The 12,471-nt window shown below is 41.3% G+C and overlaps 1 protein-coding gene across 12 annotated transcripts in view; it reads left to right on the forward strand.

Moving 5' to 3' along the window:
* Positions 1-12,471, forward strand: part of tenm4 (teneurin transmembrane protein 4) — a 246,804-nt gene that overhangs the window by 61,920 nt on the left and 172,413 nt on the right. For all 12 annotated transcript variants that reach the window (XM_017696788.2, XM_017696786.2, XM_017696787.2 and 9 more), the window contains exon 3: positions 1,676-1,948. In XM_017696788.2, the coding sequence (XP_017552277.1) occupies positions 1,676-1,948 (273 nt within the window). The remainder of the gene's footprint in view (positions 1-1,675; positions 1,949-12,471) is intronic.

A 12,471-nucleotide genomic window follows, 5' to 3' on the forward strand; every position in this document is an offset into this window, starting at 1 on the left:
TTTTAATGTAAATGGAATTCTGCACTGTTTAGTCTAAGTGCACTTATGTTGTCAGTGTTACTAAGGATAGAAGACAAATGAAGAATGTGATATTGTGTTATCTATTGCGTAATATCTCTGTAATACACAAGCACTCGTTAAGAGAGAGCTTTGCCACTTAAAGGGTGAAGCAATTAGGCATTTATCATGTTAAACAGTGCTAGGATAACAGCGAAAAACACCACAAGCTCACTTGTAAGTTGATTAGTGACCTAGCATGGAGCGACCTATATGTTTTTGCTGAAGGCCGTCAGCATTCTTGAGGGATTAATCTATGTTCTTTTTATTTAGAGTTATCCGAATCATATCAGTATCAGAAAGGTCCTTTAGGGTCTTTTAAAAGGTTTAAAGAACCTTTACAAAATGTAATGATTCCATAACAGTTTATGGGTTCTTCATAGAACCTTTGTTATTTGATTGTTCCTCACATTCACATTTCTCTTTTCCTAAAGATCCATCCACTGGACATTTGGCATCACTCAAAAAAACTTTTGGCATCAATATTTAAATGAATTTAGGCTGTAATCAGTTCTTATTACAGTGCAATGCAGGATTGTTTAAGTACATTTTAAATTGATTATTTTTACATGTAAAGGTTCTTACAAGCCGTTATTGACATCTTTATTTTAAGAGTATAATGAAAGAATAATGGAGTTATTGTACATAAGTTTGAGTGTATAGTGTAAATCTGAAATTTTAGAATTCTGGGTAGATATAAGTCACTGCCTGTTTCTCAGCACTTGGACACAAATTTCATGTGCAGATATTCACTTTCCTCTGAGTGGAGTCCACTGGAAAGGCGTTGACAGTCTGGTGGAAAGTGAATGTTAATTAGACATCTTTTTCAAAGTCCTTTCTCTGAACATTTGAAAGTTCAAGCTCTCTTCCTCTCAGTTGCACGCATAATGTCTGTGCAAACCGTGTGCATTCAATTTTGCCAAATGTCAAAGCTACAGTAATTAACTTTCAGTTTTATATTTCCAGTGGGCCAGTTTTCTGACTTGTCCTCATATATTTGTTTATTTTAGGTACTCTTGCTGAATTCATTAATGATAATGTAACACATTTGCATATTTAGACCTTATGTACTGTAGCATTTTGTCAGAGTGGCTGTCACTTAATGATTCTCTTTCTTCTCATGCAATTATTCTGTTCTGGACCTTAAATCTGACATTTAAACTATTGATCAGAAGCGTGCAAACATTTGTCCTGTTATTCATAATCAATATTATGCACAGTAATAACTTATACAATATGTAGAATATTTTAATATTATACACTAGACATCAACAATGTTTTGCGTTGGCTTGTTTAATGTAAACAGAATAAAAAGGCAAAAAATGCTAAGAATGTACTGTATTTTTCTATTTGTAGTCACTATTTGTCAAGTAATTGAACTTTTCAAATATGAGTCACTTTGGATATTATATTTATTACAATTTAATTTTTAATGCTTTACAGCCTACACACTCATTCCAGAACAAATCTACAGCTCCACTGATTAGTCTGGAAACACCTGAAATATAGAGCACTAGTTTTGTACTAGAAGAATTTTACATGTATTTGCAACATTGAAAATATTGCTTTTATTTAAAATAGGATGATTTTACATTCTGATAATGTGTTTTTGCTTTAGGAACTGATTTCTCTCTCCGTGATCTGGCCTTTGGAGACCCTGTGGCTCCTCATATGGCAGCATACCGTCCAGACTTGGGGATGCCCCACCGCGATTACTCGGTCAGTGTGGGCTCGGACGCAGACACAGAGACAGACGGAATAGTGTCTCCCGAACATGCAGTGCGGCTCTGGGGCCGCAGCAACACCAAGTCTGGCCGCAGCTCCTGCCTGTCCAGCAGAGCCAACTCTAATCTGACCCTGACGGACACCGAGCACGAAAACACAGAAAACGGTGAGTCTCTGGTCTGTAGTCTCTGCCTGTCTGCTGGATGGGGTGCAGTGGTGTGGGGGTTTTCTGTTTGGTGTGCCATGGTAATGAGGTTTTAGGAGGCTGATTTTGTTGTGCTATAATTTTCCCTTTAGAATTGGTGATGCTTTGAACCTGCAGCACTTCTGTACTGCTTTATGGAAATGAAGAACAGAGTGTGATAATTCAGCTTGGCACTTGTTTGTGACAAGCTGTCGTAAATGCACCTTTTTTACGGTACTTTGAGAGTGATCGTATTGTTTTTCCTGCTTTGCATTTTGATTGAAAAATATCTATAATAGGCATAAACAAAACCTTCAGAATGTGTAGTAGAAGACTAATATGTCTGACCAAAGCATATTTACACAATGTATTTAATTGTTCTTTGCTTGTTTACTGAGCATGTATTTTTAATTTTAGCTTGAATCTCTGCAAAAGACACCATTAATGTTTCTATGGGATGTTTGAATGGACTTACATTGTGTCTGCGGTGGAATTTGTGCATTTTTCTGCATACTGGCAGTGACCTTGAGGCACGTGGTGGTGGGTTTACCCAGTCCAGCCCCTCATGCACTGTGGCAACTGTGAAACAAATTGGACAATGGGATGAGTCATCCCCCCTGCTCTCGTAATTGTTTTTAGATATTTCAGCCCTAGCCCTCCGGACATGTGGAATGAGCCAGTACATCATGGTTTTTCCTCATACATTCGCTTGACTACGACATAGTTGAAAGAAAATGTAATTTTACTGTCAAGACCTCCTTCTTACTCAGAGCCAAATGAATGTGAAAAGAAATTCAGCTGTCCATTTAAGTCACTGTGCAGTTTTTTCATTTTGGCAGAGTTTGTGAGTAAATATTGGCCTGTCTCTGCGATTGACAGTAATGATTTCCTCACTATGTATGCCGGGATGCAGTAAAGCTAGCAGGTGGCAGGTGCCTCCTGATGACATCAGTGCCCCAAATAGACTGGGCAGCCATGACGGATCCATCTTCCTGAGGCCTGGTGGTTCTAAATTGCCCTCAAGGGCCCAATGAGTCTCTTTGCTTGCATGGAAGGTCACCGTGCGCTGAGAACGTGTCACCATGAAACATGTCAAGTGCGGAGCCTGATTAAGCTAGGTAGAGGACAGAGAAGAGTGGGGAGATGTGTGCAATTTTAGAGGAGAAGTTGCATGCTGCAGTCAGTCAGAGGACCTAGACTTCCAGAGGGTTGTGCTCATTGCCAAGTGGATGATTAAGATATGTAATGCTGTGTCAGTGGAACTGGGGCTCAACAATATAGTAAAAGTACATTTATATTTACATTTATGGCATTTGGCAGACGCTCTTATCTAGAGCGACTTACAGCTTGATCATTTTACACAGGAAGGTGAAAGTAGTGTTAGGAGTCTTGCCCAAGGACTCTTATTGGTATAGAGTAGGGTGCTGATCCAGGCGGGGAAAAGTATAGTTACAATACTTGCAGGCATTGGTTATGCACAATACATACTTAATAGGGGTATTCTGATAAAGGGCTTTTTATTTAAAGACATTTTCAAAATACACAGTACTCATCTCCATGGATCACCGCCTTATCGTGGTGGAGGGGTTTGCATGCTTGAATGATCCTAGGAGCTATGTTGTCTGGAGAAAAAGCTCCTGGTAGGGTCTCCCATGGCAAACCGGTCCTAGGTGACAGGTCAGACAAAGTGTGATCCATAATAACCCCTATGAAAAGACAAAAACAGGACTTGTGTACCCTGCCCGGAACAGGGTTACCGGGGCCCCACCCTGGAGCCAGGCCTGGGGGAGGGGCTCACTAGAGAGCGTCTGGTGGCCAGACATTTACTCATGGTGCCCGGCCGGGCCCAGCCCGAAGGAGTTACATGAGTCCCCCCTCCCATCGACCCACCACCAATGGGAGGGGCAGTAGTAGGGGTTCGGTGCTTTGTGGATCGGGCAGTGTCCGAAGGCGTGGGCCTTGGCATTCTGATCCTCGGTTCCTGAAACTGGCTTTTGGAACTCGGAACGTTACCTCACTGTCGGGGAAGGAGCCTGAGTTGGTGCACGAGGTTGAGAGATACTGGCTAGATATAGTCGGGCTCACCTCAACATACAGCTTGGGCTCTGGGTCCAATCTCCTTGAGAGGGGCTGGACTTTATTCTTTTCTAGAGTTGCCCATGGTGAGAGGCAGCGGGCAGGTATGGGCTTTCTCATAGCCCCTCGACTCAGTGCCTATATGTTGGGGTTTTCTCCGGTGGACAAGAGGGTAGCTTCCATATGCCTTCAGGTTGGGGAATGGGTCCTGACTGCTGTCTGTGCTTATGCACCGACAGCAGTTCAGAGTACCCAGCCTTCTTAGAGTTCTTGGGAAGGGTGCTTGAAAGTGCTCCTCCTGGAGACTCTGTTGTCCTACTGGGGGACGCTCATGTGGGCAATGACAGTGAGACCTGAAGGGGTGTGATTGGGAGGAATGGCCTCTCTGATCTGAACCCGAGTGGTGTTCAGTTTTTGGACTTCTGTGCAAACCACAGTTTGTCCATCATGAACACCATGTTTGAACACAAGGATGTCCATAAGTGCACATGGCACCAAGATACCCTAGGCCGCAGTTCAATGATTGACTTTGTAGTCGTGTCATCGGACATGCAGCCATGTGTTTTGGACACTCGGGTAAAGAGAGGAGCTGAGCTGTCAACTGATCACCACCTGGTGATAAGTTGGATCAGGTGGTGGAGGAAGATGCCGGTCAGACTAGGCAAGCCCAAATGTATAGTGAGGGTTTGCTGGGAACATCTAGCAGAAGAACCTGTCAGATTGATCTTCAACTCACACCTCCATCAGAACTTTGACTAGATATCGGGGGAGGTGGGGGACATTGACTCAGAATGGGCCATGTTCCGCTCCTCCATTGTTGAAGCGGCTGACTGTAGCTGTGGCCGTAAGGTAGTTGGTGCATGTCGGGGCGGTAATCCTCGAATCCGGTGGTGGACACCCCAGGTGAGAGATGCCGTCAAGGTGAAGAAGGAGTCCTACTGGGCATGGTTGGCCTGTGGGACACCAGAGGCAGCTGGCAGGTATCGACAGGCCAAGCGATCTGCGGCTTCAGTCGAGTTCAGGAGTTTGGTGAGGCCTTGGAAAGTGACTTTAAGTCACTTTCCAAGTTTAAGGTCTATGCAGGGGTACTGGATAGGTACTCCCTGGCTTATAGTCGAACCTCGGATCCAGGAGGAGCAGTGCGGGTTCCGCCCTGGTCGTGGAACACTGGACCAAATCTTCACCCTCTCCAGGATTCTGCAGGGTTCATGGGAGTTTGCCCAACCAGTCCACATGTGCTTTGTGGATGTGGAGAAGGCATTTGACTGTGTTCCCCAGGGTATTCTGTGGGAGGTGCTTCGGGAGTACATTCAGCCATTCAGGCCCTGTACAAACAAAGCTGGAGTTTGGTTCACATGGCAGTAAGTCAGACTCGTTCCCAGTGAGAGTTGGACTCCGTCATGGCTGCCCTTTGTCACCGATTCTATTCATAATTTTTATGGATAGAATTTCTAGGCGCAGTCAGAGGATGGAGGGTGTCCGGTTTGGTGACCTCAGGGTCACATTGTGGGAGATTGACAGGTGGATTGGTGCTGGGTTAGCAGTGATGCGGGCTCTTTACTCGTCTGTTGTGGTAAAGAAAGAGCTGAGCCATAAGGCAAGGCTTATTTTCCGGTCGATTTAAAGGCTCGATTTACTGGTCGATCTACGTTCCCACCCTCACCTATGGTCATGAGCTTTGGGTAATGCCCGAAAGAATAAGATCGCGAATACAAGCGACCGAAATGAGTTTCCTCCGCAGGGTGTCTGGACTCTCCCTTAGAGATAGGGTGAGAAGTTCGGTCATCCGGGAGGGAGTCAGAGTAGAGCCGCTGCTTCTTCACGTCGAGAGGAGCCAGCTGAGGTGGTTCGGGCATCTGGTTAGGATGCCTACTGGACGCCTCCCTCGGGAGGTGTCACAGGCAAGTCCACCTGGGAGGAAACCCCGAGGAAGAACCCAGGACACGCTGGCGTGACTATATCGTCCAGCTGGCCTGGGAACGCCTCGGAATCTCCCTTGGAGAGCTAGTGGAAGTGGCTGGGGAAAGGAAGGTCTGGGCCTCATTGCTTAGGATGCTGCCCCCGCGACCTGAACCCCGGAGAAGTGGAAGATAATGGATGGATGGATGGACAGTACTCATCACAATATTTTGACATAATAAATGTGGCACTAGTACCACATTTAAAAACATCAAAAACAGTGATTTTAATTCAACCTTTCATATAATATACTGCACTACATCCAATTAAACAGGTCCAATAATGCTGTCTGTATAATGAAGCATACAGTGTTCAGTTTTCTTTTAAGTGCTGACGATATCCATGATTTTTTATTGTTTATCATCATAACAAAATATATCTTGATAATGATAAAATATTGACACAATACCTGTTTGCAGATTTGATTAGCTGAATTTTTTAAAATTACACATTTTAAAAAAGGAAAAGCATTAAAGATCTACACCATGAGTGCCTCTTTTAAACCTCTTTTTATCCCACAGTGATCTCAGTTATAACTAGCAATAACAAAAGCAAAAGCCAAGAAAATGCATCAAATGAGCAGATTCTAAACCGATTTCATTATGACTTTAATTTGATAAAGTTTTAATTAAATATGCAACAACAAAATTCATAACTTTTGGCTTCCAAAGCTTAGGTCAGTGAAATGCATCAGGATACCCATGACATATAGACATACTGCACACGGTTAATGCCTTAATCTCTTATGGTTTGGGCAACAAAAAAAAAACTGAAGTTGCAAGGCTAATGACAGAAGTCAACAATCGCCCTGTCCTTTTCTGTAAATACATCCCCATATACAATCATACAACTTCTCTTAACCTACTCAAACCACATCACATCATTAAAGTCGTGCAGACTTGCTGATGTGATTTAGAACCCAGAATGACTTCCTGTGAACTGTGAAAATGAACAAAATTTCACATGGTAGCTGAATGCAAACATGCAGGCCATGCAGACATATGGACAGTGCACAATACTTTCATGATTTTGTGTTTTTTTTATTATGTAAATAACTTAATCTTGAAATTTCTAATTGAAGATCTATGTTTAATGGCTAAAACAACAGAAATGAATTTGCATGTATCCGAATGAAAGCAGCTTCTGCTGCTGAAGTGGACTTCAGAATAACAGATGTTGTCTAAAATGGATACCCGCAGCGTTCAGCTATTCTCTTTTGTTCATTTCTATAGTTACAGTAAGTCATACTGTGCCCTAAACCACTCTGACAAGTCTGTGCAGTCTTAATGAAGATCTTGATGCGTTTTGAGTGTGTTGGCAGATGTTTTAGAAATGTATTTATGGAAAAGATCTGGGTGGCTCTTTACGTCTAGCGTTTGTTAGCCTCCACATTTCAACTAAAGAAGCAAAATATGCACACGAAACATGTCTTTGCTGATCAGCTGCATCTTTAGCTGTCGTGTCCTGGACCCAAATGATGTAGAAAACAACCTCAGCATACAAGCCAAACAGTTGCCCAAACTCAAAGTGCAAGTGCTGATCTAAGATCAGCTGTTGCTATGTATATCCTAATGAGTAGAATTATTTAGGCTGGAGAGATGTAATCCAAGATCATTCCTCCTGCTGTGAAACGCTGTATAAACATGCACTTTCCCTCTATTTCCTTCATCTCAGTGTTAGAATCCCTCGTCTAAAGAGCTTATTATGATTAGAGATGTGCTCAGAATATAAATAAGGCAGTGCATTGTAATAAAATTCTCTGTGCACTGATACAGTGACGCACCTGTATCAATATTTATATAAGGTGTTTTTCTCTAGAAAAAGGGTCTTTTTTAGTTTTTGTCTTTAGTCTGTTTTTTATTTCCCTTGGCTGGCGCAGTGCTGTTTATTTAATCATACTTGGTGCAGAATAAAGACCCAGTGCGGTGCTCCAACATCTGTTTTCCTTTTACAAAAGCAAGAAAAAATAGAAATCAGTTTCTTATGCGTATCATGTGTTTTGACCTCAGTGGAGTGAGAAGTACCAAATATTACTACCTGAACTAACCGTGTCATCTTAAATGTTTCTAGATGTCTGCACAAAATGGAAAAAAAAAGAATTTTTCATGCACAGTGCTAAGTTTTAGACTCAAAATGTGCTTTTATGATCTTGCTTTTCAATTGCACAGAAGGCTGCAGCAAAGCTAAGCCTTAATCATTTTCTGATTTAAATTGTAACTCATGGGTTTTCTGTCTAATGCAGTCTGAAAGAGCCTTTAGAAGCCACGCGTCAAAGGACCTGGCAGCAAAATGCTAATTGTGCATAGACTCTCTGAACGTGTAACATGGAGCGAGGAGGCGGATGCATACGCTGAGATAAACAACTTTTATTGAGGGCAAATCCAGGGTCGTGATCATGACAGTCCAGGTTCAAAGATCCAACACGGATAGAATGAGGGACAGACATGATGAAATACCACCAAACAAACAAATCCAAACTACACAAACAGCTCGTCAAAACAGGCTTACAAACAAACAACAATTCAAACAAGCATACATCAAACATACATCCAAACATCTCAAACAAAGACCTGCAACCACACAGGGGAAAACACAGGGCTTAAATACATGAGGATAAATGAGGGACAGGAGTGTAAATGAGGGTGGAGTCACGAAACAAGAGGGCAGGACTGAAAACCAAAACAAAGAAGCACATGGACAGGACTGGGAGGGGCCAATCATGAGAAAGCCCATGAGCAGATTTTCATATATGTGTATGTGAACAAAATCTTACCTGCAAACTATCGTGAAGCAGTGTCTCAGACACCATGCAAAGTGTCTGTGATATTCACAGTAAATCTTATTTGGACAGGCATGGGTCCCTTTTGTCCCGCGACCCTGAGGGAGAAGCGGCTGAGAAAATGGATGGATGGATGGTTGGGTCCCTTTTGTGCTGGTTTACACAGCTCACATACAGTGCTTAGTTTAGAATGGAATAGACTTTTTCCAAAGAAAGCTTGATGGAAGATACTTCAGTGAGTGTACTATGTGTTCTGAGTGGATTTATTGGCTCAAGTTCATAGCCCAGAAGTTACACCTGGCTTCTTGTAGCTCACCGATATTTGTCCGCTGTAAAGCAGACCTTCTAAATAGATCTTTATTCCAGGCGTCCAAGCAGAAAGAGCGCTTGCACTCACCATGTAATCAAGTAGCGTCTAATAACATGCATTTTCTATATGGCAAGTTAATTAAAATCCATTGAGCTGCTCAGCTTGCTTGCTAATCTCTTTACATCAACAAGTCGTTTACTTTGTTATTCCAACCACAGGGCTCATTCCCTGTCTCCCTTCATGTAGCTTCTTCCACCTCGGGTGTAATGCATGCAAATGAGAAAAAGGTAGTTCTGTCTTAAATATTCTGTACTGTAGGTTCCACTGTTCTTAAGAGACCATTTTTATTCTGCTTGCATCTAGTTTTGACTAGCAGTGCTGCTGTAAAAGGTTTTTTTGTATTATCATTTTTTTAAGAGCCACAATGTTCTTGTTCTGTATGTTTCATGGAAACATGAGTTCTATACTAATCTTTTAAAAATTAGATATATGCTATGCTGTTTAGCAATTAGCATCCAATGTCCACAGTACATGCTGAACATGATGTTCTTTATCAAGCAAACAAGTCCTTGATTGAATGAGCCACGCAATCCATTAGTTATCTGCATGTATTTTTTCATACATTTTCAGGACAAATTTATTTGACTTTGTTGGAACAAAAGAGAAAAACAACAACAAAAAATTGTTTCAACTCAGAAAAGTGCTTTAAAAATGACATTTAACTAAAAAGGGCAAAAATGTATTCTTGGTTAATGAGGTAAAAGGGGATTTCACTATTTTCATTTTAATTTCTGGATAACTAAATTGTTAAGAAACAAAGCTGCTCAGAGTAGTTTGATGTGAATTGCATCATTCTACACAGTTAGAATTTTTCCCAACAGCAGCGATAGGACCCAGATGCCTAATGCATTTAAAGCTTCCCCTGCAGAAACCTCTTAAACAAAATGGTTACAGATACTTTGCTTGGTCCATTTAGTCCCTCATAAGTAATAATAATAATAATAATAATAATAATAATAATAATAATAATACTTTTCAGATTTCTCACGGTTTTCCACAGATTAACAGTACATATAAAACCCTGGAATATGTATAGATATATTGGTTGTATTGGTAAATAACATGAATATCTGTGTTGTAGACATTGCTCCCTGTTTTCTATGTATGGAAAGAAATCTGAGCTTCTCTTCAGTGGACCATTTCACATCAAACCACTCTGAATAACTTTGTTTTATCTCAACGACTGAATTAAATCAATATTTTAAACAAATTGGTGTAATTCCCCTTTTATGGGTAAAAAGAGGCTCAAGGTTAAGCTTAAAAAACTTATAAAACATACAAGTAGTTACATATATACAGCCATATGCAAAAGGTTGAACACCCCAGTCAAATTACATTTTGTTAATTTTGTGAGTGACCAGGAAATAATTTTTACTTGCACTATTTCTATTTGTATGCTTAACTTTACAGGGAAAAAACCTAAAACTAAAAAGTAAAACCAAAATCCACTAAATAAACAGTAATTGTGCATTAAAATTTACAGAAGTGTGTTCTCTAAAGTGGATGTATTAGCTTATTTTCACTTTTTGAAACATGTAATTTGGCCAAAGGCACTCAAACTTTTGCATACGACTGTACAAATTAGATGTGTGTGTGTGTCTGTGTACATGTGCTGAACATCTGCGGTCACCTCTGTCTTCTGGCCCTTATGTCTGAATAGTTTTCCTAAGGCAGTTACAACCAAGGCCCATTGCTGAGTCACTCTGATCCTTCAGAGGCTGATTCTATAGCAGCGTGTCGTGTTCTAGAATTGAGGGCTGCTCTAGGCAATACACAGCCTGTCCCAGCCACCAGCATAGGAGGCTACAGCTTTCACTCTTATCCCAAACCGCATGACCTCCTTTTAGACTGCAGCTAAGTTCTCACAGTTACCTGTTTTATTGGCATTGCCAAGGTAGACCATTTGCAATGGAATCAATGGAATCTTTTCTAAAACACAAAAACCACAAATTAAACTTTTTTAAATGTTTTTTTTTCTTTTTTTTGTTTCTGTCTTTGGGCAGAGAGTCTGAGTAAGGCCTGTTTGAATTTAACCAACCTCCAACTGTAAACACTCTATAATCAATGTAATCTTTGCCTGAGCTGTGTTTCCATCTGACTTGGTCAACTGGGAAATCTGAGGTTACATCGATCGGCAGGGTATTTTCAGTGAGGGCCACATCACAGAGTAACATCAGAAGTGATATACAAACGTTTGGCCATCAGGGATGAATCGAACACAAATTAAAAGGCTTTCACAAGAACAAAATAGTTCCAGAAGGTTGCAGTGCATTAAGGTTATGGGTAACGTGTGTTAGTATTGTAGCATTTGAAATGCTGCATCAAACGCAGTTATTTTTAAGTACACTGCTATTTATATAGAGGTGTCCTCATTGGTAAAGTCTGAATGTGCATGTTTGTTCATTACAATGCCCTTAATTGTTGTTGTTAGCACATTTGTTATGACCTCCATTGTAGACCACCGTCTCTGTCCTTTAGAAATCCCGTAGCCCTATTTCTTGTTATTACCAAAGGTTTAACTGTATAACATCATGCTATTGTTTTGTTAAAAAAGCCACTCTGTGAGAAAATGATTTGAGTGGACATGGAATTCAGTGTGAGATGAAAGGAAACAAAGCTGGCTTTTTCTTTTAAGGGTTGGATGCATTATTGCAGTGCGATTTCGTCCTGCTCCATCCATTAGCATGTTTTCCCTCACAGGCAGATCGCTGCTAATGTGCTGATGTGATCATGCTTTAATGCCTGCTACAGGGGAGCAAGCATTGATGTGGAGCTATCAAAAAGCGAAAGCTGTTGATTAGCATCTCTCCCTTTGTCTATCGACACACGCCGTTCACGGTTGTCTGTGTAAATTGACAGTGTGCCTTGAACATAGACACTCAGTGACAGCCTCTCTGCCTCTTTGGAAAAGCAATAAGAGCTTGAAGGGCGAGAAGGCGTCATACATCAAGGAAATGTTTCTTGATTTATGTACATCATGAGTGTTACAAAAACAAACTCCTTTTTTATGTTTGAGCAAGCAAACTGAAATAGGTTAATTTGAGTGAATGTGCCTGTGTGCTGCTGTTGCTTGGCAGAGGCCATGTAAGATGTCCCAGCTGGGGTTCAGAACTTAGCAGAAACCTTAAGGTGCTGAAAGACTGAGATTAAGAAGAAAAGCTCAGGGGGAAGCGAAGAGTGTTCTGCTACGATTGGGGGATGCTCAGAAAAATGCAATTGTGCCTACACTAACTTCCTACTTAACCTACAGCAACTTCCCACTTAGCGCTAGCAGCTAAGTAGGGATTCTCTGTGATCTTTCAGATGTCCCATATTTGATTA

The sequence above is a fragment of the Pygocentrus nattereri genome, chromosome 17, assembly GCF_015220715.1.
Source record: "Pygocentrus nattereri isolate fPygNat1 chromosome 17, fPygNat1.pri, whole genome shotgun sequence".
NCBI lineage: Eukaryota > Metazoa > Chordata > Actinopteri > Characiformes > Serrasalmidae > Pygocentrus > Pygocentrus nattereri.